Genomic DNA, 17,585 nt, shown 5'->3' with positions numbered 1-17,585 from the left:
TAAGGAGTTCTTAAAAGATCAGTTTGCCAATACATTTTCAAGAACTAACTTGAAAAAAATGACACCATAATTTACTTCAAAAAGCTTAATTTTGGGAAAAATTATCCCATTAGCCTTTGCAACTGAACACAGCACTGAGAGTCCATTATGAGCAGTCTTTTATGCTCTAGTAGAAAGTCATTAACATAAAATAAATCATTAGCTTTGATACTAAGCTTCTACTATATGCAGGTTTCTATGACTAATGTTCACAACTGTGTCAGCGAAATAATAAATTATACTTTTGTGAAAGGTTAGCTTCCATTTTTACCATTATTTTTCCATTTATTATTTATCATGATTTCAGGTTGATACTAACATGGCAATCATATAAGGAACAAATATTTTCTCTTAGTCATGAACACAAACCTTGGCACTTTTGGTAACCATAACCACAATATGGGTTCTAAGGTGACTACTTATAATGCAGGATAGATACTAGGAATTTTCTTTAAAGTCATTTTCTTTAAAATAAGTACTACAGAATGAAATAGTAATACACATGTGTACACAAATATGGCAGTATAGCTACAGTAGAAATTTATATGTGCATACAATCTTTTCACTTTTCTGGCAGGAACTGTCTGGATAAATCTTTTGCTATGTCTGACATTGCAGGCATACTTCCCTTACTGACTAGTTTCCTCAAGTATAGCTTAGCACTTTCTGATTTCAGAGTCCTGATTTCTTCTTGTATATAGAAAAAAATACCTGAAGTTCATTGAAGATTTCATTAATATAACAGAAATATATGCCAGCTACAATAACTTCTATTTAAACTTTAAGAACATACAATCATCAACAACAAACAGAGACAAAAGTACAACAGCAGCTCTATTTCTATGCTTAGCCAGCAGTACCTTTGAAAAAGCCACCCGTGCCACCTTTGATTGGTAGAGAGAGGTTTAGCAGTCAAGACTGTGAATGCTAAAACATTCTGATATTTCCCCTAACCTGGATTTGTCAGATGCTCATGTAATTCAAGTATGTTTTGCAACTTAGAAGGCCTTGTATTTCTTGGGAGGAAACCATACTATTAGGGTCTTTATCAAATCTCGTATCAGCCCAGCAATAAATACTAAATGAACAGTTCAAAAACAGTTTAGCATATGTGCATTTGAAAGATAAGATATAAATATTAGTAGAACCATATGAAATTCAAATGCTAAAAATAAATTACATACTGCAAACACAAGAAGCAAAAGAAAACCACAAACATTACAAATGGCAGGAGCAACAAGATCTCTGCTGTAAAAACAATTTTAACTCTGAAGATTTAAATCAAGAATTAAGCATTTCATCAATATCTTGATTTACTAACCTAAAACTTGAAAAACATAAAAAAAGCAGATATTTGCACAGAAAAGAAGGGGAAAAAGATTTCTTCTGTGCACTTACTGCTGCGGCTCTCGCTGCTGCTGACATTAGGCAATCTGTGCCTAGCCTTAGAATAATGCAATGTTGCCATTTTTGAACTGAATGCTCTGGGGGAAAATGTTATGACCAAGAAAATCTCATTCAAGATAATGTGAATTCCCTTTCTTAAAGTATTATGGAAACATTGCTATAATTACCAGTCTGTTGGCGTTTCCATTATAAACCATGTTTTATAACTTGGCGTTTTTAATGAGAAATTACTCCTTGGGCAGTAAATTGGTACCTAAACTGTATAACAACAACACTTGAATTTGGTTAAGTTATAGTTAAAATGAGTATTTTAGTGTATGTAACCCGTGGTAGACATCCACAGAACATGCGTCTGCTTCTCAAAAATAAACAAAGCTGTCACTAATTGCCACTGCTGCCAGTTCCCGAAGCCAAGGACTGAACTGATCCAGGCACTATCCTCTCACTATGAGAAGTGGTGCTCTCAGGTCACTTTTGAGTTATGCTGAAAGAGCAGTTAAAGGAAGCTTTTTACTTCCACTATCTCAGCTTTGTTATATCTGCCATCAATATGAGATTTAAACATCCAAGAAGCTGGATCTAAATCCTACCATAATCTGGGTATTTCCCTGCTTAATATAAAACCATGTTATACACAGTCCATCTTCTCATGCTTCTGTGCAGTGTTACCAAAAAGAGAAAGTACTGCTAAAATGGGAAGCTGAGGACAGGAGGGTGCTCAGTTCTTCCTGTTAAAGTGTGAGCATCCACAGCGCGCACTGAATTCAGCATTGAGACTGCCCAGTGCTCCACAGAAGCAAGTCCTTCCCATGAATGCTCTTTAGTTTAATGCAACCATCAAAGGTATTGCAGACATCTCACTGTAGTGTGTTTCAAATCCAACACTCTTAATAGTTTGTTTATGAGGGTTTTTTTTCAGTGGAGCTCATCACAGGCTGGTTGGGGGTAATGCACTAAAGATGAAATACATCATTTCTGATAAAACAGGAAATACAATTTTTCTCAAAATACTAATGTTTGGCCAGAAAAAGAAAAAAGAAAAAAGAAAAAAGAAAAAAGAAAAAAAAATGAAGAAAAGAAAAAGGCTGTGAATACTTTGGTTATAATACATTCATAGAAAGATTTCTCAAAAGCACATCCATAAATCAGTTTCTATATTCCACTAAAACTGAGACCACAGCTTTTCTGAAACACAGGAATTTAAGGATTTAAGGCATATTTGAGGTTTGCCTGTATCTCTACATAGATACAGACATACATACTACATAGGTAGTAGGTTTAGTAACCAATGAAAGAAAAGTTGATCTCACTTCTTTCCATGTGATCTTTTTACAAACTAACTAGAAGGCTTAATAGTTTTTAAAAAACAATAATCAGCACCAATGTAATTTCTTTTTAATCTTTTAACTAACCGTTCAAGATTTTCTTAAAGAAGCGCCAAGAAATTTCAAGTCTGATCCTAATGTAGTAAGGGATAAGATAGTTATCTGAGGGGGAAAATTCCAAAAATAAATAAATGTTGACTCTGTTACGTGAGCATAATCTAAAATTCTGCCAGATCAGTAACACAACATTTCAGCTGCCTTTCAGAGTGCTGGCTTTCCCAAAATTTTGTTTCTGAATTTCAGAGATACAGTGGATAGTAGCGAGCCACTGGAAACAATGTACACTTTGTAAACTGTCATGGAACGTTTTATGAAGACTACTCTCTACGGTGGGATTAAGCTTATGCAATAAATTATTCTAAATGTTGTATAAAAATATATGTACTTTTAGTCTATGAAATTCTAGTTACTAGCAGTATTACAAAGTACTGTACTGTACGTCCCTGTCTACTTTTGTCCAATATTACTCTGCTTTTTTCATTTTGATGGGTTTTGCTTCCCCTTCCCTCTTTTTTTTCTCTCTATCCCTCTTTTAAAAACAACTGTAGTCTATCACTTTACCTCTGCTGTCTGGCTGTATTTTTCCACTGCATTGACAACTACCAGTGAGCACACGAAAGATGAGTTGTAGGCTCCTTCATTTTTGAACCACGTAGCAAATCACAGAAGAATCTAGTGCATAATTCTGCAAGGCTAACCATTGGGAGCAGTAAAGACCATTATTTTCTCCCTACTGTTGGCAGGGGTCAGTATCCCTGTCATTAGCTGTGTCAAACTATAATTATGTAACTGCACTTTATGTGAGAAGATATCTGAAAACACTGTAAAACTGCAAGTACAAAAATATACCAATTCTTTTTAAAGTACCGATAGAAGCAATCTTTGGGGATGACACTTCAATAAGGAAAGCAAAAAAATAGTTTTATTTATTGCTCTCCGCATAAACATTTGACCTTTTAATCTGACTTCTTCAAGTACTTCAAAATCCCTGACCATATTCTACTACTGAATTAATTTACTGTGATTATCAAAGTTATTTCTTCTGTAATGCTCATCGCAATTAAGGAACGTGATCCTTCTGAAAAATAAACTTTAATTGAGCAGACTACTCCTATTAGCCTGAAAATGTCTGAAATGCAATTATGCTTCAAGTTTCAAGAGGCAACCAGTACTAACCCCAACTCTAAATCTGCCTGGCCAGTGTAGGAGCTCCACTACGTTATTTCAAAAGCTGACCTATATCCAGCAACATGCCGTCCAGTCTGTCTGTTTGTACAAGAGATACCTCACACAGTTGTCATAACCAACATTGTTTGCATTGTTCTTTCACTTTTCTCTCTCCATGGGTAATACGAGAGAAACAAGGAAAAGCCTGCATAACAGTATATGCACAGTATAATGAACTTTCACAGCAGAAAGAGAAATGTTAGGCTAAGATGCTTAGAATGTTATTTTAGGTTTATAAAATAAATATCTAAGCAGTCTTCTGAAACAAAGACTGCAAGCTGAAAATAGTAAGATAAGATGGGACTGTCTGAATCTACACTACTGCATTTTCATTTGACTACGGAAAAATACTGTCAATACCTCCAATACATGTATTTGTGAGCTCACGCATATGCTATGAACAATCATTCAATGAGGGAAAAATCCCAGTATTAACAGAACAATTATAAATCTTAAAGTAAGTATTTGTGGCATACACTCCAAATTATCAGCATCTCAGGTAGACTTACAACTTAAAGTTTATCAAATTCTTCCATTTTCATCTAAAAGAGAAAAGTAAGAAAACAAGGGCCAAATTCACCATTAAGTGCTCAAGTAAGCTTTTACTAACTTTATAGGAAACAAGATCCAGTTCTGAATGAGCTCTGCAGAATTTAGTCAAAGGTAAACAACCAGTCAAGCCCAGATCATCACTCTACTCCAGAATCTGGATCCCTCAGGCCTTCAGTCATCTCCCTTCCTAGTAGAGATCAACTGCAAACAGCCAACCAAACTTCCTGAGCACAAAATTCTGCAGGCCTCCTTGCAAACTCCCTAAACACACACAGCATGAACCTGAGTGACAGAGTAATACTGTAACATGACTACATGTTTAGAATGAGTCAGATAAGTTTTCACAGCAATGTTAATCATGCTGGGTGAAGGGAGAGAGTGAAGGGGGTGAAAAATGAAATGTTCACCAAACGTATGCCTCTCAGGGGCCTAGCAAACCTACTCTGTCCGTTTAATATAAACAACGGTCAGTGGCAAAGACAACTGATAGAGACATTCATCCTATACTCAGTATCTTACATGAAACATTCCTCATAACTCTTTTCCAAGCATAAAACATATGTCTTATGACTGTGCATTTTTAAGTACATTATCAGTTCAGGCAAAGTGAAATAGAAGAGTTGCAACTTGTCTACTGAATGAGTGTCTCATTTGCATTTAAAAAGAACAGTTTGCTCCCTCATACATGGCATGACTTAAAAGAAGCTTTAACCAGCTAGAAAAGAAATTCTGAAAATGACTTTCTAAATTAATTTATTTGATTTGCAGTGCAACCCACCAAAAATGATTTAAGGAACTTAATTGGAAAATGATTTAATATATTGAAGTAATTCCTGATTTTCCAAAGCATTTAACTTTTAAATTAAATCTGGCCCACTATCTCAAGAATGATGAGTGAAATGTGTATTCAAGTCATTACCTTCTTTTTGAAGCTTTAAATCACTGATAGGTTTAATAACGTTTGTCCAGTTTCATTGCCAAATGGGTCTTCATACACTTTGGTGCTTAGGTCATTAATTCTATCCCAAGCTTCGTACTTGACAACGCTTTATGGTTACAATTCACAAAAACAGGCAATAGAGAAAACAACAGGCACACACAAATCAAGGATGGTAGCCTCGTGATTAGTAAAAGCATTGAAAAACTTGATACACATATACCTGCTTGTAGGCATCCGGACTCTCCCTACTAAACAAAGTTCACTCTTTGCACAAACTTCTGCTCTACATGGCAGGCTAGACAGATACTGCAAAATACAGTTACTTAAAACACTTACTAATAATCATACCTCTGGGATCTCTCTTGAAATATCCTTAGGCATCCACCACAAAGGGCCAGATTTGTCCCTGAATTCTCTAACTCCATGGAGTGTATGTGAATTGCGGCCAGGATGAATTTGGTCCTTTCTGTTGTGATTGGTAGATCGGACCATGTGGAAAACCTTTCCTGCAAACTGAGAGGGTTTCATCCCAGTGCTGCAGCCTCTGCGCTTTTAAAACAGGCATATTCTATTTTGTTGTTTATCTCTGAATCTAGGCAGCTGCCAGGAATGAAAGAGATGGCTCTAAATATCTTGCTGACACGTGAACCCGGCGTGACAATAGGCGAGCGCAAAACAATGCTGTTTGCAAACGGGTCGCGGCGAGCGGAGTGCCCCTGCCGGGGCGCGCACCGGGCACCTCGCCCCGCGCAGCCCCGCCGGCGCCCCGCGCAGCGCTCCGCGCAGCCCTCCGCCGACACGGCCGGTCCGCGAGCGAGGACCACGCGCGTTGCAAGCGGCGCAGCTCGCCGCGCAAAAACATCTGCTGCAGCGTGCAACAACAGACTTGCAAGACGGCCTGGAAACAGACGCCTTAAGCACGCAGGTTTAGACAAATCGTTAGTGAAGTGCCTCGGCCCACGGCTTTCTCCCCTGGCCGGGGGCGGGGGGGTGTTCAAGAAGTGCTTTGGGTAGCTCGCACTTCCTGATTATTTCCTATGGCCAGCGTTTTATTCATGTGCAAAGCCCATTCCGTAACAGCAGAGAAAGTGCAGCTCATGCATAAAGCACCAGCTGGCTCAGGCCACCGAGGTAGTAACAATGCAATAACCCCGGCCCCCTTGTTCGGCTGCAAAAGTAATGCAAAGTGTTCCGGGATCGCAGCACCAAATCAGCGTAATCAAACCCAGCTCCCGGGCTAACGCGAGTCTCCTTTGCAATTCCTCCTTCCCCAGGGCTCGGGGAACTAAAACTTGGCTCCTCGCAGACACTGACCCTATTTGCAGAGATTTAATCAAGTTACAGAGAGATGAGTGAGGCAGTTGCACAGCCGGGACAAACTCGAGCCCCCGTGCTGAATCGACTTGTCACCCTATTTTATTGTGTGTACACACGCACATGCACACACACGAACGTGCTCCCAGCACCGCCAAGTACCGCTTTGACACATGGACTGCAGGGTGCACGCTGGGGCAGAGAGTTTCCCCGGTTTGTGGCAGACGCGGGTCTTTTTTTGTTATTGCTAAGAGACCGAGGGACCTGGAAATCCAAGTCTTCCAGATGAACATCCCTTTGCGTGCTGTTTCGCCGAAAGGGAAGATGTTACGGAAAGTGCTCCCCAGCCCACCCCAGCCGCCGCCGCCGCCCGCCCCCGCTCTGCTCCGGGATGCATTTTGGGTGCCGGCGGCGCGAGCCCCGCGGGGCACCGCGAAACGTGGCGTTTCGCTCCCCAAAGCCGGAGCCGCGGCAGCGCCGCTTCGCTGCTGCCCCTTGGCTCCGCCGCGAAACTTGGTGCGCAGCCCCCGCGCATGCAAAGCACCACGACAACAGCACAGAACCGACAGCACAGATAAAACACCTCGGACGACACAAAACACGAGTCACCTTGTTGCAATAGTAGGGGTCCAGGCAGGGGGAAGGTCCCAAACAAGGCGTATCAGGAGCGGCTGCAGGCTGAGGAGGTGGCGAATAAAATCTTACGTCCATTTCACTAAAACATCAAGCAAACTCCTTTCCTTTTCTTTTCTTTGTTGTTGTTGTTGTTGTTAATGTTCGTGCAAAAAAGGGGTGTGTGTGCGTGTGAGGGGAAGGGGGGGGGTTCACACAACAAGACTGAGAAGAATAAAAAAAGAGGTGCCTGACTTCAGTAGTCAAAGAAACACCTTCCCTGCCTCACATCCGTTTGTGGTTTGTAAAGCGAAAAAAAAAAAAAAAGAAGGAAAAAAAAAAAACTCTTCCAAAAAAGCACCGGTCTGCAGATGTCTGCGAGAGAATCAACAAACCCTCCTTCTTCTGCAGCAGGGCAGGTAACTTCGAGTACTTATTGTTTCCCCCACACATCGGCACCGGGGCGCTAGCTCCGTGTGTGCCTCTCTTTATGGGAGTCTCGGAGTTGGTTCCTTTCTCCCTCCCTCCCGCTCGCTCGCTCTGTTCTTTTCTCTTTCTTTTTTATTTGTTTGTTTGGGTTTTTTGTTGTTGCTGCTGTTGGTTTGTTTTGTTTTGTTTTTCTTTTGGTGGCGGTGTATTTTGGTTGCCCTCCTCCGTGAGGAGCGCGGCCGGGGGCAGGCAGCCCCGGCGGGGAGGAGGGGGTGCGCCTGGGCGGGAAAGGCCGCCCTGCTCGGCTCGGCTCGGCTCGGCCCGGCTCGGCTCGGCCCGGCTCGGCGCGGGGGACGCGGCGCGCTCCGCCGGCGGAGTCGCTGCTCCCAGCGTGCTTCACACAAAGGCGCTGGCGGGGGAAGAGCCATGGGCGGCCGCGGCGGCCGGGCTGGGAGCCGCGGAGAGGGGGCGCTGCCGCGCCCGCCATCCCGCCGCCGCCGCCCCCTGCCTCCCGCTCGGCGCCCGCCGCGCCGCCGGGCCCCCGGCCGTTACTACGGCACCCCGCGGCGCCGCCCCGGCCCGGCCCGGCCCGGCCCGGGGGCGGAGGGCAGCGGCGCCGCAGGGGAGGACAGCGGCGCGGGCGGGCGCGGGCAGGGGCCGTTGCCGCAGGCGCGCGTCCGCGGCCATTTTCGAAAGGGTAGGAGGCCGCGCAGGTGCGAGGGGCCGCGGCGGCGGCGGGCGCCCCGACCCCCGTCGCGGGCCCGAGCGTCTGCCGGGGCCGCCGCCGGCGCGGGGCAGCGCGGGTCGGGCGAACGCTTCGCCTTGTGCCTCGGCGGGGTGAAGGCCGCTGCGGGGAGCGGCGGGGCCGGCGTGAAGGCCGGGGCGTGAAGGCGTGAAGGCCGGGGCGGCCAGCGAGGAGAAGCGCCCGTGACAGGCTTCGCGGGCTGGGGTCTGGCGCCTTGTCCTGTGGTGTGGGGCCTGGCAGTGCTGACGCCGGGCACATCCCGGCTGGAAAGAAAAAGAGGAGTGAAAATGAAGATGGGCAAATAGAGGAGGAGGGAACAGCAACAAAACGGAGTGATGAAAACCAGAGCAGAAAAAATTAGCTGCAAACAGGGGGTATTAACAAAGATTGGGAATCCAGGCAGTGGCGTGGAGGAGAGGGATTGACTGGGAAAACAAGACTTAACAGACAAAAAAAATTGAAAGAAATGGTGACTTCAGGACACCATGAGCAGTCCCAGTGGGTTTCTTGCTGGGTCTCTCCGGTAGTTTTAGTCAAGTCAGAAGGAGTGGAAGAGAAAAGACTCAGGAAGGATGCCATAGTAAACTTAAATAATGCCATACAAATAAATTGTTTATGAAAAGAAAGTCTTTTCCTTCTCCATTAGATAAAAACAAAATTAGTGACCCCCAAACAAATAAGTCAGGCTTAGTAGGAATGTTTACGTCTACCAAATGAGTTCATGAACATTTACATCACAAAACAATTGGAATCTGAAGAGCTTCAAAGAAATATTGCAATGCACGTTTTCAAACAATAGTCTCACAATTACTGCAAAAAAAAAGTTGCCTCAGTGTTAAGGGGGAACAAATCACAAATATCAGGCAAATAAATCACTAATTGGATGAGGATCTATAATCAGCATTTCAGATATTTTGATTCTGTGAAGAGTCCTTAAAGCCAGTGATTAAGTCATGTCTCTTCTCACATCTAACAACCTAGTTTCAGTAAAGCTTAATTACCTGAAAAAATAATAAAACTCCAGAGAAAAAAAGTTTGAAGTCATGTTCTTTTCTCAGTGTTATTTGATCAAAAATATCTCTGAAGATTCTTAGTTTTCAGTTCAAAACAAATGAGGTCTGATGTGACAATGTTTTCCTTAAAGTTCTATCTCTCCATGCAATTACAAAAGAATCTCCACTTCCATTTTTCAGTAAAGTTTATATTCTGTAAGGCCATGGAGAAAAGCTTGAAAACATGATCCAGAAGAAGCTTCAGAAAGCAAAGGGAAATAACATAATTAAAAATCACATAATTTTTTGGAGTGCGACTCATTATTTTTTATGTTTGGGATTAACATTTTGAAAGTTTAAAACTCCTAAAAAAGACTTCATTGCAAGAAATCTGATTACTTGATGCTCGACAGATACATCACTTGCAAATGGCTGATACGTGGATCAGAATTTGACAAAGTGAATGGGAGATAGATTGCAACCTCTGTATTGAAAAGCTGCTTTTGAAGAGCTTGTTATTCATGGGACATGGATTATTTTTCAGCCTTTTGTGGAGAAAGATAATAAAGATACTGATTCTAGAAAAGTTTGTCTAGATAAACATTCAGGTGAATTCAGGTGCAGCTAGGCTAATGCAGAGCTAGAGATGTCAATATCCAAATGACTAAGATGTATGATGACTACAGATTTAGATTTTTATTCATATGATGTATAGCTGACTATTTCCTAAAGAAAGGTTTCAGGTTCCTAGGAGTCTGTCTGTATGAGTTTACAACTTAACTATTTGCTTTGTATAACACTTCGGGTTATTTTCAGTAATTAATGGTGCAGGCTTTGAGCGTTACAGAATTTTGGCTACTATTTGCATAGGTGATTTAATCATCAAGATGGTAAAAACAACTGAGATTTGTTGCAGTTATCTGTAAAATTGGTAACAATTAAAAAGTTATATTTATTAATCTCTTAAGTGTTCTTTTGTTTTGTAGGAGACTTTTTCTCTGGGGTTTTCTGGGTAATGCATTTGTGAAGACTGGACCTGCAAATGTTAATACGGTTGTAGATTTTCCGCCTATGGACTGAGAAAGCAAAGCTGTTTCCAGGGTAATTCAGTGGTATATCAAACTTCGACATTTTAGCTCATGTAGGTGCATTTTCTAGAAAAAAAGTTGCAGTAGATTAAAGGGCATGAATCAGTTTTTAAACGCTTAGAAGGAAAGAACATTTGTTCAGAAGGGCACTGAATTTTTAAAGCCATTCAACGTTTGAGGCAAGCATTCAAGTCTCCAAAATGGTCCTGACAGAGGTTCATATACCAGCATATGAAAAGAGTGTCACTGCTTTTCTTATGTCAATAGGAACTAATGTCTTGAGAAATGTGTCCTGTATCTGCTGATACTAAAAAAAGTTGTAATTCTTTTAAATGCTGTCTGCTGGAATGTAACTATGTAGCATTCTCCATGCAATGGAGAACTGTTTTGAAACCTCTTCCCAAGCCCCTTGCCGAGCAATGTTGGCTGCAGGAGGTTTGTAAACCATAGCAGACGGACAGATATTTCAAAGAAACCTAAGGAGGCCATTAATAAACAAAGCATAAGTGGATCAGTAATTCCTTTGAGTTGAAAATAGCTGGAGCTATAGACAGTAGGAGAGGGCAAGTATACATGCTTGCCCTCTCTTCACTTTTCCACACTGAGAGCTGTTGTTGGAGGCTGTACACAGCCTTGGTCTGAACCAGTAGTCATTCACATGTTCTCATGTAGAGCTGTAATGGTTAGAGTATTAGAATTAATAGAACCAAATAAGAATGTCCAAGATGACAAGTCATTTTGTCTGACCTACTATCTCCCTCACCAGCATTGTCTACTATATTGGAGGCTATCAGTGGGCATAAATCATATTGTCAGCCAAAGAGAGGTAAATGTATCTAGTTTGAAAGAGAATCTTGCCCAATACTTTTTTTTTTTGTCTTAATCTTACACATCTGATACCCAGTTTTATTTGGGATCTCCAGACAAGATGTCTGATCCTCTGTTATAAAGATAAGATTTCTTGGTTTTCCTCAGAAGAAGGAAATGTGAGACTGTCATGATAGTTTATTACTTTACATATGTGCCCAAGAGCCTTTTTATGAGGTTGGTTCTTCTTTAAAGAGAAGTTTTCTCCTACATGTTTAAGAATATCTGGCATGGAAAATCTTTTTTCTTCTTCTTTTATGGGCTGAACTTTGAGAGCTAGAAAGTCCAGATAAGCCAGAAGAGGAGCCATGAGATTTTGCTGGGAAGATCTCTGCTGCTGCAATTCTTGCTTTAGTTACAGACACAGACAACTATCTGAGAGCAAAGCTCAGCACTCATCAATTTCTATCAAGTAGTTAATTAAGTAATAATAGGATGAAGAGTCTATCCCTTCTGTGTATATGTCCTGTTTCATGCCCTTAAAGTGGGTATGACACGTGGATCTGGGAAGATACAAAAGATAATGATATTAAGATTATGGAATATTTAAAACAAAGTAATTAATCAGGCCTTTTCATCATAATGTACTCAAATCCTTTAAGAAATTGATTCATTTTAAATGTTGTTGACATTCTGGTTTTACCCTCATAAGTGAGTGTAAATTAGTGTATTTAAACAGAAACAGTTGCAATAGGATATCAAAGCTTAATAGTGATATATATTTCAGAGTATTTAAATACAGTTTGTAGTACTACCTAATACTCTGTCAAATCAAATACTGTCAGACAGACAGAAAGAGGCAGAAATTCTGTTATTTTAGCCCCTGCTCCTTTCTTGTTTATTCACTTGTGCTGAAAATGACCAGCCTCATGTTATCAAACTTATGCATGAAAATAATTTGTTCCCATTGCTGTAAGGAAGTAAAGATCAGATCTAAATAGTTAAGGAAAGTCCCTGACTTCCCTTTGTTACAAAGCAAAGAAAAATCCAACATATTATAAAATCCTCTTCTTACAAACAAATGATACACAGCCAATTTAATAAAAAGAGGAATAGGCATGTAGGGTGAATGAGAACTATGTTTTGCATCTCAGAAAAGGTTCTTAGCCCACTCATCTGCCTTTGCCTTCAGTAGGAATTGAGCACACAATGTCTCAGAGAATCAAGAGCTTAAATAACCATATGAGATACAAAAATGTAAAATTCACCTTGCATATTTGCAGCATAGATTCATGCCCATATGTTTCAGAGACACTGCCAGCTGGTTCACTTCAAGCTACCAAATTGAATACGGCCTTGCAGACATCAAAAGGTAGACCAGACTTGAAATAAAACATTTCACTGGACCCTTAGAATCAAATTATTTTTCATAGTTAGAGAATCAAAAGTTCCCTTTTTTTCCCCTGCCTATATTTCCTATCTTATCAAGTGATTTTACTTGAGATATGTTGTCCACATGGTATGCAGAAAGACTCAAAAAAGTACATCATAGTATGGTATATGCTAGTTCTCAATTGCAAGATATACCCAAGTATTAAGGTTGCCAGTTTTCTACTCTTCCACTGACGTTGCTAAATCAATCATAAAACATCTAGAAGTATAGGGGTCAGGAATTTGAGGTTTTACTCTATTTTTGTCTGAAATACACTGGATGAGTGTATTGGAGATTTGAAGTACTCAGTTATTTCAAAGAACATTGTGTTTTCACAAATAAAAAGGCCTGTTTATATGCAATGTAGTTTTTCATTAAAAAAGCAAATATCCATGAAAACAATGTTATCTGGGGAGTGTATTATACGGATTGCAGATGTCTTGCAAACAGATCAGTACAAATGTTTGATAACATTAAAAATGCACATGTGTTCTTGTAAATATTTTACATATTCTTCAGCACAATGTACCTGAATGGTTAGGAGAGAGGAATGCTGGAAGACAGGATTGACCAGAAGCAGAGACAGTGGCAACATGAGGACTTGTCCATATCACTAGGTCTTCCACAGCATCGGAAAGGGAATTGTCATTGTTCAAGATAGGTGCCAGACAGATGATGAGTCAGTTCTCAATTTAGATCAGTGATGTCTCCATTCTTCTTTTGATAAGACTCCCAAATAGAGATGAAATTAAACTGCAAGAGCTCTCTTGGCATGTCAAGCTCTTTATAGACTCCCTTAATGCTTCTTTCTTTCTATTCTGTATTTTTTCATCTGCATCAAATGTCTTCTGCCATGCTTGATGCTAGCTCTGTTTTTTGCCAGAGAATGGTTTTAGACCTCCTTCTTTTTCTACAAAGTCTGTGTGAAGCAACATCTTGGATGGTTCTTACACTTCCAGTCAAGGTGAGTCTTTTAGCAGGAGAGTAGATTATCTGCTTTCTTTAATGTGCTTTTAAATAGTACTTCAGACCCAGAATTAAAGATGCTAATAACAATTCAAGCTCTTTTCTCTCTGACTAGAGTACATATAAATATAGCAAAGAATTCACAGAGTAAAAACTTAGTTTTAAGGCTAGAAGATACTTAAGTTTGTTTTTCTTGTCATATTGTTTTTGAACTAGAGAAAGCAAAACTAGTTCTGTGATTTTAATGTAGTCCCCTAAGGGCTTATAGTTATCACCAGAAAATTACCACACAAGGTGGCACAGCTGCCATTTGGAGTGCAGAAGGTCAAGACTGAAGCATAGTAAAACTATGTTGGGATTTTCTGTTAGAGTTTCTTGTTTTAGCAAATAAATCCAGTCTCATTCACATTTATTGGGCTGATACACGTACATAATCCATATGTCAACCACCATCAGTTTTTAAGGGATGTGATAAATTGTTGGACTGCTGTCTTGAAAACAAATTTTCCTTCTTTGCTGAAATTTCAGCACTTTCCTGCTGGATCTCCAGGAACTTCAGATCACCTTTCTTCTAACTACATGGTTCCTTCTTCAATGGAGCTGTCACCCTCACATCTAATAAAAACTCTCTATCATCCTTTTCTGGGCTTTCTAGTTTGACAGTTTCATGTCATAGCTTTGTTCCACAATAAAAATAAAAAATCTCTAGGTGTTAATGCAGTCCTTGGAAAACTGTAAGTGATCGAGTCAGCATTTACAGAACATATGACAACAGGTCTGACTGACCTTGGCAGCAAAAGGAGATCGCCATTTCTCATGGATGAGCTATTCCTGAATGTCTGTCTTTTATGCTGTGTAAGGCAGAAATACTTTTTCTGGATCAAGGCTACTTCTTTCTGCTTCTCTTACTCTTTAACAGAAATTGTCTATTTTAAGGAGATGTTTAATGTCTATTTTAAGAGAAATATTCATTTCTATTAATTCATGACATCCTATGTCTTGTTCTGTGGTATCTTAAGTTAATAATGCACTGTGGGTACTATTGGTGGTATATTATTGTTGATTTGTTTGAAGATTTTGTTTGTTTTACTTTCCTCCTTACCGCAGGTGTGTGGCAGAGATTAATGTTTGTGGGTGTTCTTGAAATGATCTACCTTTACTCTGGATACCAGTGTGTAATCAACACCATTTTCATTTTGGAATGTCCCTTTTCTGTTTTTAGGTAGTTTACAAGAGGACTAGTTGAAGGGAATGAATAGTCAGTATTCATCGCTCATCATTAGAAACAGCAGCTTTAGCATGTGTTTAAACAGCAGAGTTTAACATGCAAGTTAATCAGATGCTTTGAGGCACGTGGAGGGGAATCCCCAAGCCACATTTGAAATGATCAGGTTTCTGACTATTTGTTGAAGGTACATAGATCTGTAAGAGCCCCATGGAGACAGTTGCCTTACTGCATCATGACCTGGCAATAATTAAATTAAATAAAAACAACGAATAGTTAGAAATAGAAAAGAATAGGGAGAAGCTTAGAATGGTTCACAGTTGTAGAACACACACACAAAAATACCCGTTCTCCTAAGATATATTTCCTCCTCCCCACAGTGGAATTTCCCTGCTTTGATGTTAGCGTGAGAAGACACACTTTGCAATTTGCCCAAGAGGTCAGCAGGCCCAGAATATTACACCACAGGGTAGGAGGTAGTTTCAAAGCATTCAGCAAGACTGGTCTGTGAGTGTCTTCCTTTCTTTTGAATGAAGTGAGTCCTCCACTTATCACTGTTTCGTGAGGGAAAGGGAGCAAAGTCCAGTATGGAAGAAGGTCCCATGTCAGCCCAAGACTCCTTTTTTGTTTGTGGGGGAAATGAGTATTTACATACGTGTAAATAAAACTGCAGCAAAGGAGGAGGGAGAGCTGAAGTGCACATTCACACTTGGAGTCATATATGTTCCACATCTCTCTGACTTTCTTTCATTAACATGAGATTTGTAAGCTGTATATTAAAAGAAAAAGTCACTAGGCTAGTCACTGAAGGTAACAATTATGTACTTTTGTTTCCTTTTCCTCACTTTTATGTTTCTACTAGCATGAAAACTGCGATTATAAACATTAATTCCAGGGCAAATTTTAACCTGGGCCCTCAGTGAAGATACAAAATGAAAGAGAAAGTACCTTTGAAAAGAAATGTATCATAAAGAAGAGGTTTAAGGAATCTGAGCACAACTCATTTGTGTTTCAGTGCCTAGCCTCACTGAGGAATGTAAAGGGTAGGGAGACACAATATTTCTGAATTTCCATGTCTTTGTGGTTTTAAGTCAGACCCTTAACCTTATTTGAATATAGTATTTTTGTAGTTTAATATATTTCATACAGAATATATAAAGAAGATTTAATAACTGTCTCTTAGCTGTGGTTTATCTCTGCTTCAGAGAAAGCCAAAATGAGTTTCTAGTGAAATGGCTGAAAAAGCATACACGGTAAGTCTTCTATCAAATTATTTCCAGTCTTGCTGATTTGTAAAAGATCTTTCAAAAAGATTCTTTCTACGTAAAATGTTAAAGTTTGATTTTCTGTCCAAAATTTATGAAAGGAATTACAAATTAAAGTCTAGCCAGCCATCTTTTTCTTTTAAAAACTCTTGAGATTCTTGCTATCATGTGGAATTCACACTAGTGTTTAACCTCAGTTCTCCCTCAAAAATAAAATGATATTCTAGCATTTCTGGCTAAAATAGCAATTAAATGTCTTGGAAGTAACTAATTAAATCCAGAGGCTTCTGCACCTTTTTTTTCCTCTTTCACAGTTATAGGACCAACTTTATGAACAAACTCTTAGAGTAGTAAGAATGCAAAATGAACAATACTTATGTAATTAGTCAGCACACACAAGTGTCCAGGATAAGATCTGCTAAAGGTATCATAACAGAAGTATAAATCAAATCCTTAATTTTACTGTCATCTACTATTAAAAATGTAAATGTTTTGGCAGCATTTCACATTCTCTGTATAGCTTTATATAAGGGTAAGGTGAGGGGCATTGCATAGGGGCAGTTAATAATTTTCCTCCTCCTCCAGAAACAAACTAGCCCCACTGGCACAATTCAGAACAACAAAATCACTCTTTCAGGCCAGGCCTTCAGTAATGTGTTTGCTCTACTTCCCAAGCCTTCGCCTGTTGATATTTCTTAACTTTGACTCTGCTTCAAGGTTTATTCAGATTTTAACACAAACGTTTTTCTAGCTCTCCAACACAAACATGAGTGGGGCGAACTTGAGTCGAGCAGCCATCAGGAAGTATAGCCTACCAGTATTAATAAAATTAATATTACTGTTAATGTGATCACTTTTGGTGGACAAATGTTGTACAACACTGTGTATCTTCCAGCAACTTCCAAACGTGCTCTCCATGCACTCCCCAAAAGGACAAATTCCCCCTTAACCTAAAGGGAAGGAATTCACAGAGCTGCACACTTGACTGCAAGCAAAGAAATAGAGCCCGATAAATATTAGCATTGCTTCTGTTAGTGTGAACATAGCATTTGGGTGTAGAGTATTAATGCTAGCTCTGCCATGGAAATATACTGTAATCTGCCTCTGTGTCATCCAGAGAGTCTGTGCGTCAGGGCAATCTCTGTATTTGTTTGTCCTCC

At 40.2% G+C, this 17,585-nt stretch overlaps 1 protein-coding gene across 1 annotated transcript in view; it reads right to left on the bottom strand.

Moving 5' to 3' along the window:
• TOX (thymocyte selection associated high mobility group box) overlaps window positions 1–7,603 on the bottom strand; it is a 218,228-nt gene extending 210,625 nt beyond the window's left edge. Inside the window, exon 1 of the mRNA XM_062568213.1 lies at window positions 7,474–7,603. Coding sequence (XP_062424197.1) covers window positions 7,474–7,575 — 102 coding nt within the window. The 5' untranslated portion in view covers window positions 7,576–7,603. The remainder of the gene's footprint in view (window positions 1–7,473) is intronic.
• Window positions 7,604–17,585: the final 9,982 nt, after the last annotated feature.

The sequence above is a fragment of the Rhea pennata genome, chromosome 2, assembly GCF_028389875.1.
Source record: "Rhea pennata isolate bPtePen1 chromosome 2, bPtePen1.pri, whole genome shotgun sequence".
Classification (NCBI taxonomy): domain Eukaryota; kingdom Metazoa; phylum Chordata; class Aves; order Rheiformes; family Rheidae; genus Rhea; species Rhea pennata.
Note: the sequence above shows the minus strand (reverse complement) of the source record. Positions and strands in the feature narration are given on the sequence as shown.